Raw genomic sequence first — 16,884 nt, forward strand, 5'->3', positions numbered from 1 at the left:
TTTGGGTATTTGGGTAACAAAAATTAAATTTGTAATTGTGAAACCTCTTACTAAAGTTTTAAAATCATTTAATATGATCAAAAATATAGAATGGCATTAGAATTTAGATAAATTGCAAAAATACGCATCTAACGCACCTAAGCAGTAAGAACCATCAAAATACGATTTCGATGCTGAAAACATAATATTATTTAGAATGGCACGAATGAACGTAAGTCTTTTCCCTCCTACTTTGCTTATGAGTAAGTTATAAGTTATAACAAATCGGTTAATCGACCAAATTTCCCGTCCTAAAAAGACTATCAGTTTATTAAAATCAAAGATAGAGTCCTGAGATGTTCGCGTTAAGACAACAATAAGTAATTTAGAAACAATAAAAAATATTTTTTGTACCCTCTAGAAAGATTTCGATGAATTTTGTGATCCGCTCAACCCGAGAACTATCACATACGAAGACGTTTTAAGCGCAACGCAACGCATTAGGAAACACATAGAGCCCACACCATGCATTGTAAGTTTCATTCATTATTTAAACTTATAACTATTCCTAAATTCTTCCTGATACAAAAATATTATTATTTTTTGTAGGCCTCGCACTTTCAAAATCTATTCGGCATGAAACTGTTCTACAAACTGGAAACTTTTCAGCCAACTGGAAGGTAAGGATTGTTAAGTCACGTAACGCAAAAAGCCCTAACCAAGCGGAATTATGAGGGTTTTTGTAGCTCGGAAGTCGGATCCAAAATCAATACTTTCAGTTTCAAAGGAAGAGGCGCTCTGAACGCCTTAGAAATGATGCCGAGAGACGAACAAAGGAAGGGCGTGGTGCTGGCTTCCGCGGGCAACCAGGCCCTCGGTGTCTGCTACTACGCGCAGAAGATGAAGATCCCAGTGACAGTGGTGATGTCCAACATAGTGCCCATCACAAAGCTGCAGAAGTGTCAAAACTACGGCGCCAAGGTCATCGTACACGGAGACAACTACCACGACGCCCAGAAACATGCCAAATACATGGCGAGGGAAATGGGATTGACCTTCATTAATGCGTTTGTGTCTTCTAACTATTGCTCTATGTTAATTTAATTTTTGACCTAAAATAGGCTAACAGCTAACTGCAACTGATTTAAGTGGATTTCTAAGATCTCCTAAAAGGCTTTTTTTATGAAATAAGGGGGCAAACGAGCAAACGGGTCACCTGATGGAAAGCAACTTCCGTCGCCCACGGACACTCGCAGCATCAGAAGAGCTGCAGGTGCGTTGCCGGCCTTTTAAGAGGGAACAGGGTAATAGGGGAGGGTAGGGAAGGGAATAGGTTAGGGGATTGGGCCTCCGGTAAACTCACTCACTCGGCGAAACACAGCGCAAGCGCTGTTTCACGCCGGTTTTCTGTGAGAACGTGGTATTTCTCCGGTCGAGCCGGCCCATTGGTGCCGAAGCATGGCTCTCCCACTGTTTAGCATTGTAATTTGTAGAGGCTTGGGAGCTTTAAAACTGTTGTCACTTGTCGCTTAAGAAACACGATGTATGCTCTTGAACTTGTCTCGCATACAAACAACAAACTCGTTTTTATACATAGCAAGGTCAAACGACGCTGACTCTACATTGAGATTTGAGACACTATCGAGCGACATTAATGAATAATAATCAATAATAATGGTTAGATGGAAAAAAAAATTAAATTATATAAGTACCACCAAATTTTTAAGGTTATCTCGTTGTGTTGATATTTTATTCACGCATTTGACAGACGCGACCATCCCGATATAATCGCGGGCTACGGCTCTATAGCGCTGGAGATCTTGGACCAAGTGCCTGATATTGACGCTGTTCTGGTGCCGGTGGGCAGCGGGGGGCTGGCTGCAGCCATTACCGCCGTCATCAAGAAACTCAAACCACACTGTCTAGTCTATGTTGGTTATCATACTCTATCATACTTGACGTTATACTAACTATAATATCGTGACCGTAAACCTGGCACCCAAAAAATGCGTCGATCTGAATACGAGCTGATTTGTTAATTATTCACCGCAAATGTGAATGCTCGCAGGACCTACATTCATAAAAGTTGGGGACATTATGCAGTGAAATTTTACTCTCAAAAAAAATTTTAAACGATCTAATGATAATTAATTATATATATATATATATACAGGGTGTAACAAAAACAAGTGATAATACTTTAGGGTGTGTACTTGTTCTTTGTAGAGAGTTCACTGTGAAAGTAGCAGCGCTGAAAGACCAAAATTTTTTTTCACTTTTGTATGGGGAAACTCGTGACGCTCGGGCCCTTGCCCACACAAAAGTGAAAAAAAATGTTCGTCTTTCAGAGCTGCTACTTTCACAGTGAACTCTCTACAAGGAACATGTACACACCCTAAAGTATTATCACTAGTTTTTGTTACACACTGTATATATATCTTACTACATATCTTATATCTTTAAACGAGCAATTCTTGTATATATATATATATATATATATATATATATATATATATATATATATATATTTAAATCGCCGAAGACTTGTTGCGTCTTTTCAAAGTCGAACCCTATGGCGTCTACCATTCCCAATGACTTTTTAATTGTTATTCGTGCGAATATAGTTACATTGCTGTCATGTGAATTCTATTGTCGACGAGAAATTTTGTTTACGTACGAAAATTAGATATTCAATTTGAAATAATTCTCGCTGGTTTTTTGCTTCCGTTCTCGATGGAAATCATGTGACACATTGTATATTTTTGTATTCGTTCCATGCATTTAATCGTTTTTCCTACATCCATTTAAATGTATGGTTATATTGATACCGTATATTGTACTATATTAATTCCATGCATTCTACTAATTAAATGACTCCTTACTATATTTGAGATTATATCGGTACCGTATATTATTTTTTTATGTACGCCATAAACTGTTGAGTTTGTTGCTTCCTCCTAACCTTATATGTTATATCGATACATACATAGGTACCTATATAATAGATCCCAATAAATTCATTGCGTGATGTGGTCTCTGTCTTCCCCAATGAGGGACAGGAGTGACGATATGTATGTATAAATAGAGAATCATCCCTCTTTATGAAGTCGATTAAAATGAAATACTTATTTCTATAACTTGGAGTACATAACAGACATTAAAAACAAGTTATCCCTATATTACATAGATTAATTAAATTATAATTAGGTAAGTCCGCTAGGCTAACTAAAAAATATTAAGAATAATTATGATAGATATGATCATTTTATTTATGTGAGCGTGTTTCTTCTGAACTTAAGTATGAACACAAAATAAAACAATTGTTTCGGTAGTAGGTACTTTTAAGTTTTATTGTTTAAAATCAAGTAGGTACAATAATAAACCCATAGTCATAATAATCAAAGTGTCGGACAAATCAAATACACCGAAATAGGAACATAAAAGTAATTTAAGAAATTAATAATTTTAAGAACGACCAGTTGAGAGGCTAATTTACTGTGACATTGACTATAGTTAACTTGTGTATGTAAGCAATACTAGTTTTCAATCGTGGCTCTGCCCACGTGACAAGTTGATAAAATTTAACAAATTGAAATTCGTTATTAGCCGTTTAGGCGTTAAAAAAATAAAACAAAAATGCTTAGAAAAATATTAACCTGAAGAATCACATATCAGACATACCTATCAGTACAAAGTCTCAAAAAAAGGCCCTTTAGGCGTCGAAAAGAAAAATAAAAACGTTTAAAAAATTATTAACGTACCTATCAAAAATAAGATAAAACAGTCCAAAATCTCAAAAAATTACACAACTACACAAAAATTACACAACAATATATATACTTTGTTTGTAAATTTAAATTATGGTTATTATCTATAATAGTACCTATTATTTCTGTTTATTTGTTTTGTACAAAAAGAGGATGGTATTTGATTATAATACAAGTTCACAATAATAATAAATTTTTTCGTAAGTAGTTGGTTAACGCGCGCGCGTAAGCAAACACGACGCGACGTTGCGTTCTGTGCTGTGATAGTCATAGTCAATCATGGTTGTCGTGATTGATGTAGATCGTTTCGATAGTTTTTTGTATTGTTTATTGTATCTTCTTCTTCCTAGTCGTATCCTCATGGCTGAGGGACGTGACCACCAAAATTTGCTTTTTGGGATAGGGCTCTCCACTTGTCTCTATTTTTGGCCTGATGAAATGCCTCCTGGAACGTGCAGTCAGCAGCCTTGACAATCGCGTCTGTCCATCGTGTAGCCACTCTGCCTCTGCCTCTTTTCCCCTCTAATTGCCCAGCTAGTATGAGACTCTCAAGATTATTAGGCTCCCGGCGGGCTATGTGGCCAAAAAAGGCAAGTGATCGTTGTAGACAAAGCGTGGACAGGCGGGTGGTAATTTTGAGTTGCTGAAGTATAGACGTGTTGGTCCGGTGTGCGGTCCAAGGGATGTCGAGCATTTTACGCCAGCACCACATTTCAAAAGCGTCAATCTTAGCTCGAGTACGTGCTTTTAGTGTCCATGTCTCGGAGGCATATAAAAATATTGAAAAGATTAGGGAACGCATTAGTGTTATTTTTGTGCTACGATAGATGTTCTTATTCTTCCATATCTTTTCTAAGCGCCCAACCGCAGATTTAGCCATCTGAGCCCGTGGGACAACCTCCCTCTCGCAGTTACCATTGTTGCTAATCAACGATCCCAGGTAGACAAACTCCTCTACGGGTTGGAGATCTTGTAGTAAGGATGTCTTTTGTATTTGGTTCAGCTTATCGACGTACATCAGTTTGTTTTTATTGCGATTGATTTGGAGGCCAAAGTCTCGACTAATCTTTTCGAGCCGCGATAGAAGTTCAGCAAGTTTCACTTCGCAAGTACTTATAAGCGTGGTATCGTCAGCGAACCTTAGGTTGTTGAGAAGGTATCCGTTAATTTTAATACCATCCTCCCAATTTTCCAACAATCGACGCATTATATATTCGCCTACGAGGTTGAACAGCTGTGGAGAGAGGATGCAACCCTGTCTGACACCACGCTCTGTAGCAAACGGCTCTGACAGATCATTGTCTAATCGCACCCTTGGTCGACCTTCCAGATAGAGGTTTTGTACCAAAAATATGAGATGATCGGGGACGCCCAACTCTCTCATCACCTCCAGCATTTTGGACCAGACGATGCAGTCAAAGGCCTTAGCGTAATTCACAAAACAGAGTACTATTGGGACATTGAATTCTCTTCTCTTTTCTATCAGCTGACGGATGTTTAGGATTTGTTCTCGGGTACCCCTGCACTTTACGAATCCCGCCTGCTCTTTGGATATCTGTCTAGTTATATAGTGTGCCAATCTGTTGTTTATAACATGGAGAAGAATCTTACTGGCGTGTGAAATTAGTGAGATGGTCCGATAATTTCCACACTTTTTAGTCGACCCTTTCTTATGTAGTGGTATCACGAGAGATTCTGTCCAATCGTCTGGCCACTGTCCTGTTCTCCATACTTTAAGACATATTGAATGCATTACTCTGATTCCACACTTACCCAAGCTCTTAAGCACTTGTGCCTGTATACCATCTCCACCGCAAGCTTTTGTTTTGAGCTTATTTATAGCTGCTTCTAGTTCATGGAGAACGATGTCGGGTTCTTTATCTGTAAAATCTAATCTAGTGTCAGGTTCATCAGCGTCATATTTGTACAGGTCTTGGCAGTAGTTCCTCCATCTTGTCATCACTTGGTTCTTGTCTAAAATCAGGTTACCCTTTTCATCTTCTATGAATTTTTACCTTTTGGAACATGTCTCTTGGATGTAGGGTATCAGAGTGTGTTTGTATATCTCTACATATAGAATTGATATATGCATTCTTGTCATGTCTACAGAGACGCTGTACTAGTGAGTCAAGTTCAGAGTATCGCTGTTGTTCTTCCTTTGAACGAATTCCTCCAGTCTTTAGAGCCTTTCTTTGTGCGATTGCCTCCCAAGTGGTCATCCACTCAGATCTAGGGTGTTTTACTTTCCGTCCATTTGTGATTGTTCTAGTTGTCTCTTCTAATGCGGCCTTAAGCTGATTCCATGATGTATTGGCTGAGTCAAATGGGCAATACGTTTCACTGTCCAGTCGAGTTTGTAGTGTGTCCTCAAAAGCTTTCGCTGCTTGTGTTAGAAGAATATTTTTGGATGGTGGAGGCTTTGAAACTACTTTGAGGCGGACTCTGTATTGAGCTATTAACAGCTGATGGTCGCTGCCACAATCTGCACCCGGAAAAGTCTTTGAGAGAGTTATGCACGACTTCCATCTGCTGCTGATTAATATGAAGTCAATCTGATTTTTATGACCTGTTGGCGATCGCCATGTCCATAAGCGTCTTGGATGTTGTTTATATGCCGTGTTAGTTACGAATAGTCCTTTTTCAATGCAAAACTCTAACAACATCTCACCTCGACTGTTGCGGGCTCCTAAGCCGTATTCCCCAATAACATTCCTTAGGTGTTGATCATTATCAGTGTGCCCTATCTTAGCATTAAAGTCTCCCAGGATGATAGTACATTCCTTCTTTGGTAACGCTTTGCAGGTTAATTCTAGCTCGTGGTAAAATTCCTCCATCTCTTCTTCGGTGGCTGCAGTGGTCGGCGCATAGACCTGTACAAAGTTAATTGGGTGTGGATGGGCTGAAATTTTTAAGGATATAATTCTATTGTTGATGGTATTATACCCCAATACCTTGTCTCGTAGCCAGCTAGCAACTATGAAGCCCACACCACTAAAACTATTGTCTTGCCTGTCAGAGTAGATTACCATATTTCCTTCAGGTGTGATGTGGTATCCGTTATCTTTGACATGGGTCTCACTCAATCCTAGTATAGCCAGATTATAGCGCTCCATCTCCGCTTCAACAACTTCGATTTTTCCTGGCCTTAAAAGTCCACGGACATTCCAGGTTCCTATTGTTATTGCCCTTCCCTTGGGTGTTAGTTTGCTAGAGTAAGATGTTATGTTTCCAACTGCAGCCGGTAGCCAATTTCACACCAGTCGGCCCGGAACCAAGCTGGCGCCGAGCGTTAGTCGGGTCGCACGACATCATATTATCTCTAGTGGCGTTCTTAATCATGGTGGTTTTCTTGGGATTATAGTCGCGGTAGTTTCCCGTTGCTTTCCGCGCTAGACTTTTTGAGGGTATTTAGTCCTCAAGGCCACTACTCTACGGAGTCAGGTTATCATATCCGCCGCCTGAGACTCGGCGTTGTTACTCGTTTAGCACCACCCGGGGGACACGTGTAGGGTAGTAAAAGGTAATTCCTACGGACGCGAGTAACCACCGCCCCCGTTTATTGTATCAAGTTTGATTAATTTTAAACATTGATTTGATTTGTAATCTAATTTTAATTGCCTGAAATGTAAAATCAGCGATATGCGATCAGTAGTTGGGAAAGGGTCCGGTGGCTTTAACACAGGTTATACTGTAACCTAGCTAAGCTGCCGGTTGCGATCTTAACATTCTAATATAAAAAACCATTGAAAATAAAATAATTTGCATGTTGTAATTGTCTAGATTAAGGTTTTTATGTTATCGAGCTGAATAAAAGTACATTATTATTATTATAAGTATGCCATCACAGTTACTATAAATCTTGTCAAGGGTGTCGATTTATGAATGAAGAAAGTCAAGATTAAAAAAAAAATCTCAGAACACTGTACAGTGTACAGCCTAGCCCATGACCCGGTAACCACTTGACGTTGAGTTTCGATGCACTTGTTTGGGCTATTTTCTCATTACCGTGGCTTTCTAATAGCGAAAGAATTATTTAAATTGGTTCAGTAGTCTCGTAACTCGTAAGTTAAATAGTAATAAGCAAACGATTAAATATTTCGTCTCTACAATATTAGTAAGTATAGATATTTAAAAATACATTAGTCCCAACCCAATTCGCAGTCTAAACTCAGTCACTGATGGGCTTTTGTTTAAAATATACAATAGGTAAGTACTTATCAAAGAAAATCATATACGTAGTCGATTGTATTAACTACTATGTCCCTACCTAGTATGTAGGTAGGGACATAGTAGTTAATACAATCGATCCAAAATACTTTTAGACAGGTAAGTATATAAACAGTTCAACAACAAACAGGACACTGGACGTCAGGATAATGATCGTAAATTGCATATTTATTTGTAAATAAATATGCTGCACCAGAAAAATGAAGATTTATAAAGCGATTTTATGTTCTTTCGTTTCATAGGTAGAACAAAATTATTTGTAATAATATTGATATTATTCTTGGTCGTTGCACCACAATTAAAACATTTTTTTTGTAATTCCTGAGTAATTCCTGAGATAAGCGCGTTCAAATAAGGCCTTTCAAATAATTTCCCTCCGTTTTTTCCACATTTTCCTCTATTTCTTCGCTCCTATTATTCTTAGCGTGATAAAATATTGCTTATAGCCTTCCTCGATAAATGGGCTATCTAACGCTGAAAGAATTTTTCAAATCGGACTAGTAGTTCCTGAGATTAACGCGTTCAAACAAACAAACAACCTCTCCTGCTTTATAATATTGAAGTGTAGATAACATTTTTACTACTTTTCTTACTATTCTACTACTATTTTTCGAAAATGTGTCAAATAACTACCTAATTGTAATATCGACATTGCATCGATTCGATATATTTGTTCCTGTTTTCCTGAAACACAGTTACAGATTTGATCATTATTCTGAATGATCGTCATTATGTTTTTAGGGCTATTCAGGAAAAAGACGTTCAGGAAAATGAGGAATTCACTAAATTCGTTTATAATTAAGTATTGATATAAAGAAAATTATTAAGAACTTAGAAATGTTGCGGGCCTTTATAACTTGGTATAAAAAAAGTAGTGAAAAACAGACAAATGTTGGCACAGTCGAGAAATGTAAATGACGTCTTATTTGGAAATTTTTATAGAACGTATTTCAAAGAGAGAGAGAGAGCATAAAACGAAACATCTATCCACACCAAAGCACTGCGATCAAATAAAGTGAGCCAGCAGATTTTATCGCAAAATAGGTTTCAACCCGTCACGTTGAGTATATCGGCAAGGCATTCAAAACAAACAATGCGCAGGACAATGACGCGAATTTTATGAACATTTTAAAAATATAATTTTTAGTTATTTAATGTAAGTTGATGTGTTATTTGTTGGTATCGGATTCTTCTCTTCTTTATCTTCAAATTAACATTAAATTTTTAATCCTTTCTAGCTCATTTTTTTTATAAATAATAAATTGTAAGCGGCAGTATCGAAACGACACGCAAAAATTTCATAATTTGGTACTTTTTTTATAATAACTTTTGAAATATTAACTCTACTTTCAAATAGTTTTAGCAGCATTTTTGTAAGTTAATTAGACATTGAAATGTGTAATGTTACATCAAATTTACGAAGGCGTTGTGAACCCAACTTTGAAGACATGAATTTAGTCTCTCTCAAATATTCGCCCCACTACACAATATTTATACCACAAGCGTCATTACGTCCGCGCTGGCCGGCAAAAAATATAAACAAAAACATGCCCTTGCATGTCGCGTGCGAACTCCGCCCCCTCGCCTCTGTCACCCCCGCGTCTCCTCTGGGACGATGTCGTTTTGTGGGACGTAATTAAATCACACATTAGAATTGATAAAAACTTTATTATATACAGGAATCCACATTATCGGCGTGTTATACGTAAACAAAGTATCGAATATACGCCACCGATATACGGCGCACAGTAGCGACCTCCAAAATTCGCGCGCCAAATAGCGGAACTAAGAAATACGCCGAAAAGCACTCCGGTGACAAAACAACGTCCATGCCAATATTTCACCCAGCCATTGTACTAACCTTAACACTACTTCTGGCTGAATTTGAGAGATGGTCAATCTTGCGTCCGTATACAGGATGCAACAAGTCAGTCGGACGCAATATCATCGGTAAAAACCGCCATGTAGGACGCAATATCAACTCCGGGGTGGAAATATATATATATATATATATATATATATATATATATATATATATATATATATATATATATATATATATATATATATATATATATTTAAATCGCCGAAGACTTGTTGCGTCTTTTCAAAGTCGAACCCTATGGCGTCTACCATTCCCAATGACTTTTTAATTGTTATTCGTGCGAATATAGTTACATTGCTGTCATGTGAATTCTATTGTCGACGAGAAATTTTGTTTACGTACGAAAATTAGATATTCAATTTCAAATAATTCTCGCTGGTTTTTTGCTTCCGTTCTCGATGGAAATCATGTGACACATTGTATATTTTTGTATTCGTTCCATGCATTTAATCGTTTTTCCTACATCCATTTAAATGTATGGTTATATTGATACCGTATATTGTACTATATTAATTCCATGCATTCTACTAATTAAATGACTCCTTACTATATTTGAGATTATATCGGTACCGTATATTATTTTTTTATGTACGCCATAAACTGTTGAGTTTGTTGCTTCCTCCTAACCTTATATGTTATATCGATACATACATAGGTACCTATATAATAGATCCCAATAAATTCATTGCGTGATGTGGTCTCTGTCTACCCCAATGAGGGACAGGAGTGACGATATGTATGTATAAATAGAGAATCATCCCTCTTTATGAAGTCGATTAAAATGAAATACTTATTTCTATAACTTGGAGTACATAACAGACATTAAAAACAAGTTATCCCTATATTACATAGATTAATTAAATTTTAAATTATAATTAGGTAAGTCCGCTAGGCTAACTAAAAAATATTAAGAATAATTATGATAGATATGATCATTTTATTTATGTGAGCGTGTTTCTTCTGAACTTAAGTATGAACACAAAATAAAACAATTGTTTCGGTAGTAGGTATTTTTAAGTTTTATTGTTTAAAATCAAGTAGGTACAATAGTAAACCCATAGTCATAATAATCAAAGTGTCGGACAAATCAAATACACCGAAATAGGAACATAAAAGTAATTTAAGAAATTAACAATTTTAAGAACGACCAGTTGAGGGCTAATTTACTGTGACATTGACTATAGTTAACTTGTGTATGTAAGCAATACTAGTTTTCAATCGTGGCTCTGCCCACGTGACAAGTTGATAAAATTTAACAAATTGAAATTCGTTATTAGCCGTTTAGGCGTTAAAAAAATAAAACAAAAATGCTTAGAAAAATATTAACCTGAAGAATCACATATCAGACATACCTATCAGTACAAAGTCTCAAAAAAAGGCCCTTTAGGCGTCGAAAAGAAAAATAAAAACGTTTAAAAAATTATTAACGTACCTATCAAAAATAAGATAAAACAGTCCAAAATCTCAAAAAATTACACAACTACACAAAAATTACACAACAATATATATATATATATGTACTTTGTTTGTAAATTTAAATTATGGTTATTATCTATAATAGTACCTATTATTTCTGTTTATTTGTTTTGTACAAAAAGAGGACGGTATTTGATTATAATACAAGTTCACAATAATAATAAATTTTTTCGTAAGTAGTTGGTTAACGCGCGCGCGTAAGCAAACACGACGCGACGTTGCGTTCTGTGCTGTGATAGTCATAGTCAATCATGGTTGTCGTGATTGATGTAGATCGTTTCGATCGTTTTTTGTATTGTTTATTGTATCTTCTTCTTCCTAGTCGTATCCTCATGGCTGAGGGACGTGACCACCAAAATTTGCTTTTTGGGATAGGGCTCTCCACTTGTCTCTATTTTTGGCCTGATGAAATGCCTCCTGGAACGTGCAGTCAGCAGCCTTGACAATCGCGTCTGTCCATCGTGTAGCCACTCTGCCTCTGCCTCTTTTCCCCTCTAATTGCCCAGCTAGTATGAGACCCTCAAGATTATTAGGCTCCCGGCGGGCTATGTGGCCAAAAAAGGCAAGTGATCGTTGTAGACAAAGCGTGGACAGGCGGGTGGTAATTTTGAGTTGCTGAAGTATAGACGTGTTGGTCCGGTGTGCGGTCCAAGGGATGCCGAGCATTTTACGCCAGCACCACATTTCAAAAGCGTCAATCTTAGCTCGAGTACGTGCTTTTAGTGTCCATGTCTCGGAGGCATATAAAAATATTGAAAAGATTAGGGAACGCATTAGTGTTATTTTTGTGCTACGATAGATGTTCTTATTCTTCCATATCTTTTCTAAGCGCCCAACCGCAGATTTAGCCATCTGAGCCCGTCGGACAACCTCCCTCTCGCAGTTACCATTGTTGCTAATCAACGATCCCAGGTAGACAAACTCCTCTACGGGTTGGAGATCTTGTAGTAAGGATGTCTTTTGTATTTGGTTCAGCTTATCGACGTACATCAGTTTGGTTTTATTGCGATTGATTTGGAGGCCAAAGTCTCGACTAATCTTTTCGAGCCGCGCTAGAAGTTCAGCAAGTTTCACTTCGCAAGTACTTATAAGCGTGGTGTCGTCAGCGAACCTTAGGTTGTTGAGAAGGTATCCGTTAATTTTAATACCATCCTCCCAATCTTCCAACACTCGACGCATTATATATTCGCCTACGAGGTTGAACAGCTGTGGAGAGAGGATGCAACCCTGTCTGACACCACGCTCTGTAGCAAACGGCTCTGACAGATCATTGTCTAATCGCACCCTTGATCGACCTTCCAGATAGAGGTTTTGTACCAAAAATATGAGATGATCGGGGACGCCCAACTCTCTCATCACCTCCAGCATTTTGGACCAGACGATGCAGTCAAAGGCCTTAGCGTAATTCACAAAACAGAGTACTATTGGGACATTGAATTCTCTGCTCTTTTCTATCAGCTGACGGATGTTTAGGATTTGTTCTCGGGTACCCCTGCCCTTTACGAATCCCGCCTGCTCTTTGGATATCTGTCTAGTTATATAGTGTGCCAATCTGTTGTTTATAACATGGAGAAGAATCTTACTGGCGTGTGAAATTAGTGAGATGGTCCGATAATTTCCACACTTTTTAGTCGACCCTTTCTTATGTAGTGGTATCACGAGAGATTCTGTCCAATCGTCTGGCCACTGTCCTGTTTTCCATACTTTAAGACATATTGAATGCATTACTCTGATTCCACACTTACCCAAGCTCTTAAGCACTTGTGCCTGTATACCATCTCCACCGCAAGCTTTTGTTTTTAGCTTATTTATAGCTGCTTCTACTTCATGGAGAACGATGTCGGGTTCTTTATCTGTAAAATCTAATCTAGTGTCAGGTTCATCAGCGTCATATTTGTACAGGTCTTGGCAGTAGTTCCTCCATCTTGTCATCACTTGGTTCTTGTCTAAAATCAGGTTACCCTTTTCATCTTCTATGTTCCAAGATTTTGATTTTCGTTCCCGTGTGAGAATTTTTACCTTTTGGAACATGTCTCTTGGATGTAGGGTATCAGAGTGTGTTTGTATATCTCTACATATAGAATTGATATATGCATGCAGAGTATCGCTGTTGTTCTTCCTTTGAACGAATTCCTCCAGTCTTTAGAGCCTTTCTTTGTGCGATTGCCTCCCAAGTGGTCATCCACTCAGATCTAGGGTGTTTTACTTTCCGTCCATTTGTGATTGTTCTAGTTGTCTCTTCTAATGCGGCCTTAAGCTGATTCCATGATGTATTGGCTGAGTCAAATGGGCAATACGTTTCACTGTCCAGTCGAGTTTGTAGTGTGTCCTCAAAAGCTTTCGCTTCTTGTGTTAGAAGAATATTTTTGGATGGTGGAGGCTTTGAAACTACTTTGAGGCGGACTCTGTATTGAGCTATTAACAGCTGATGGTCGCTGCCACAATCTGCACCCGGAAAAGTCTTTGAGAGAGTTATGCACGACTTCCATCTGCTGCTGATTAATATGAAGTCAATCTGATTTTTATGACCTGTTGGCGATCGCCATGTCCATAAGCGTCTTGGATGTTGTTTATATGCCGTGTTAGTTACGAATAGTCCTTTTTTAATGCAAAACTCTAACAACATCTCACCTCGACTGTTGCGGGCTCCTAAGCCGTATTCCCCAATAACATTCCTTAGGTGTTGATCATTATCAGTGTGCCCTATCTTAGCATTAAAGTCTCCCAGGATGATAGTACATTCCTTCTTTGGTAACGCTTTGCAGGTTAATTCTAGCTCGTGGTAAAATTCCTCCATCTCTCCTTCGGTGGCTGCAGTGGTCGGCGCATAGACCTGTACAAAGTTAATTGGGTGTGGATGGGCTGAAATTTTTAAGGATATAATTCTATTGTTGATGGTATTATACCCCAATACCTTGTCTCGTAGCCAGCTAGCAACTATGAAGCGCACACCACTAAAACTATTGTCTTGCCTGTCAGAGTAGATTACCATATTTCCTTCAGGTGTGATGTGGTATCCGTTATCTTTGACATGGGTCTCACTCAATCCTAGTATAGCCAGATTATAGCGCTCCATCTCCGCTTCAACAACTTCGATTTTTCCTGGCCTTAAAAGTCCACGGACGTTCCAGGTTCCTATTGTTATTGCCCTTCCCTTGGGTGTTAGTTTGCTAGAGTAAGATGTTATGTTTCCAACTGCAGCCGGTAGCCAATTTCACACCAGTCGGCCCGGAACCAAGCTGGCGCCGAGCGTTAGTCGGGTCGCATGACATCATATTATCTCTGGTGGCGTTCTTAATCATGGTGGTTTTCTTGGGATTATAGTCGCGGTAGTTTCCCGTTGCTTGCCGCGCTAGACTTTTTGAGGGTATTTAGTCCTCAAGGCCTAGGAGTCAGGTTATCATATCCGCCGCCTGAGACTCGGCGTTGTTACTCGTTTAGCACCACCCGGGGGACACGTGTAGGGTAGTAAAAGGTAATTCCTACGGACGCGAGTAACCACCGCCCCCGTTTATTGTATCAAGTTTGATTAATTTTAAACAATGATTTGATTTTTAATCTAATTTTAATTGCCTGAAATGTAAAATCAGCGATATGCGATCAGTAGTTGGGAAAGGGTCCGGTGGCTTTAACACAGGTTATACTGTAACCTAGCTAAGCTGCCGGTTGCGATCTTAACATTCTAATATAAAAAACCATTGAAAATAAAATAATTTGCATGTTGTAATTGTCTAGATTAAGGTTTTTCTGTTATCGAGCTGAATAAAAGTCCATTATTATTATTATAAGTATGCCATCACAGTTACTATAAATCTTGTCAAGGGTGTCGATTTATGAATGAACAAAGTCAAGATTAAAAAAAAATCTCAGAACACTGTACAGTGTACAGCCTAGCCCATGACCCGGTAACCACTTGACGTTGAGTTTCGATGCACTTTGGGCTATTTTCTCATTACCGTGGCTTTCTAATAGCGAAAGAATTATTTAAATTGGTTCAGTAGTCTCGTAACTCGTAAGTTAAATAGTAATAAGCAAACGATTAAATATTTCGTCTCTACAATATTAGTAAGTATAGATATTTAAAAATACATTAGTCCCAACCCAATTCGCAGTCTAAACTCACTCACTGATGGGCTTTTGTTTAAAATATACAATAGGTAAGTACTTATCAAAGAAAATCATATACGTAGGTATGTAGGTAGGGACATAGTAGTTAATACAATCGATCCAAAATACTTTTAGACAGGTAAGTATATAAACAGTTCAACAACAAACAGGACACTGGACGTCAGGATAATGATCGTAAATTGCATATTTATTTGTAAATAAATATGCTGCACCAGAAAAATGAAGATTTATAAAGCGATTTTATGTTCTTTCGTTTCATAGGTAGAACAAAATTATTTGTAATAATATTGATATTATTCTTGGTCGTTGCACCACAATTAAAACATTTTTTTTGTATTACAAAATGGGTCGACGGCCAAGGCCATTTTATTTTGTCTTTAAAATAGTTTTTAAAATCACTTCTTTTAAAAAAAACGATCTACATCAATCACGACAACCATTGACACGACAATCTAACACTGAAAGAATTTTTCAAATCGGACCAGTAGTTCCTGAGATAAACGCGTTCAAATAAGCCCTTTCAAATAATTTCCCTCCGTTTTTTCCACATTTTCCTCTATTTCTTCGCTTCTATTATTCTTAGCGTGATAAAATATTGCTTATAGCCTTCCTCGATAAATGGGCTATCTAACACTGAAAGAATTTTTCAAATCGGACTAGTAGTTCCTGAGATTAACGCGTTCAAACAAACAAACAACCTCTCCTGCTTTATAATATTGAAGTGTAGATAACATTTTTACTACTTTTCTTACTATTCTACTACTATTTTTCGAAAATGTGTCAAATAACTACCTAATTGTAATATCGACATTGCATCGATTCGATATATTTGTTCCTGTTTTCCTGAAATACAGTTACAGATTTAATCATTATTCTGAATGATCGTCATTATGTTTTTAGGGCTATTCAGGAAAAAGACGTTCAGGAAAATGAGGAATTCACTAAATTCGTTTATAATTAAGTATTGATATAAAGAAAATTATTAAGAACTTAGAAATGTTGCGGGCCTTTATAACTTGGTATAAAAAAAGTAGTGAAAAACAGACAAATGTTGGCACAGTCGAGAAATGTAAATGACGTCTTATTTGGAAATTTTTGTAGAACGTATTTCAAAGAGAGAGAGAGAGCATAAAACGAAGACCTCTATCCACACCAAAGCACTGCGATCAAATAAAGTGAGCCAGCAGATTTTATCGCAAAATAGGTTTCAACCCGTCACGTTGAGTATATCGGCAAGGCATTCAAAACAAACAATGCGCAGGACAATGACGCGAATTTTATGAACATTTTAAAAATATAATTTTTAGTTATTTAATGTAAGTTGATGTGTTATTTGTTGGTATCGGATTCTTCTCTTCTTTATCTTCAAATTAACATTAAATTTTTAATCCTTTCTAGCTCATTTTTTTTTATAAATAATAA

At 37.6% G+C, this 16,884-nt stretch overlaps 2 protein-coding genes across 4 annotated transcripts in view; both read left to right on the forward strand.

The window, feature by feature from the left end:
- Window positions 1–16,884, forward strand: part of LOC121726253 (L-threonine ammonia-lyase-like) — a 21,252-nt gene continuing 4,368 nt past the window's right edge. For 2 of the 3 annotated variants that reach the window (XM_042113523.1, XM_042113522.1), the window contains exons 1-5: window positions 1–211; window positions 401–511; window positions 589–659; window positions 759–1,046; window positions 1,748–1,910. In XM_042113523.1, coding sequence (XP_041969457.1) covers window positions 197–211; window positions 401–511; window positions 589–659; window positions 759–1,046; window positions 1,748–1,910 — 648 coding nt within the window. In that variant the 5' untranslated portion in view covers window positions 1–196. The remainder of the gene's footprint in view (window positions 212–400; window positions 512–588; window positions 660–758; window positions 1,047–1,747; window positions 1,911–16,884) is intronic. The other variant, XM_042113524.1, reaches the window with a different exon arrangement.
- LOC121726251 (CCA tRNA nucleotidyltransferase 1, mitochondrial) overlaps window positions 13,126–16,884 on the forward strand; it is a 16,090-nt gene continuing 12,331 nt past the window's right edge. The window contains exons 1-2 of the mRNA XM_042113520.1: window positions 13,126–13,129; window positions 15,537–15,543. The gene's annotated coding sequence lies outside the window, so the exon portion shown is untranslated. The remainder of the gene's footprint in view (window positions 13,130–15,536; window positions 15,544–16,884) is intronic.

The sequence above is a fragment of the Aricia agestis genome, chromosome 4 (assembly GCF_905147365.1).
Source record: "Aricia agestis chromosome 4, ilAriAges1.1, whole genome shotgun sequence".
Taxonomy (NCBI): domain Eukaryota; kingdom Metazoa; phylum Arthropoda; class Insecta; order Lepidoptera; family Lycaenidae; genus Aricia; species Aricia agestis.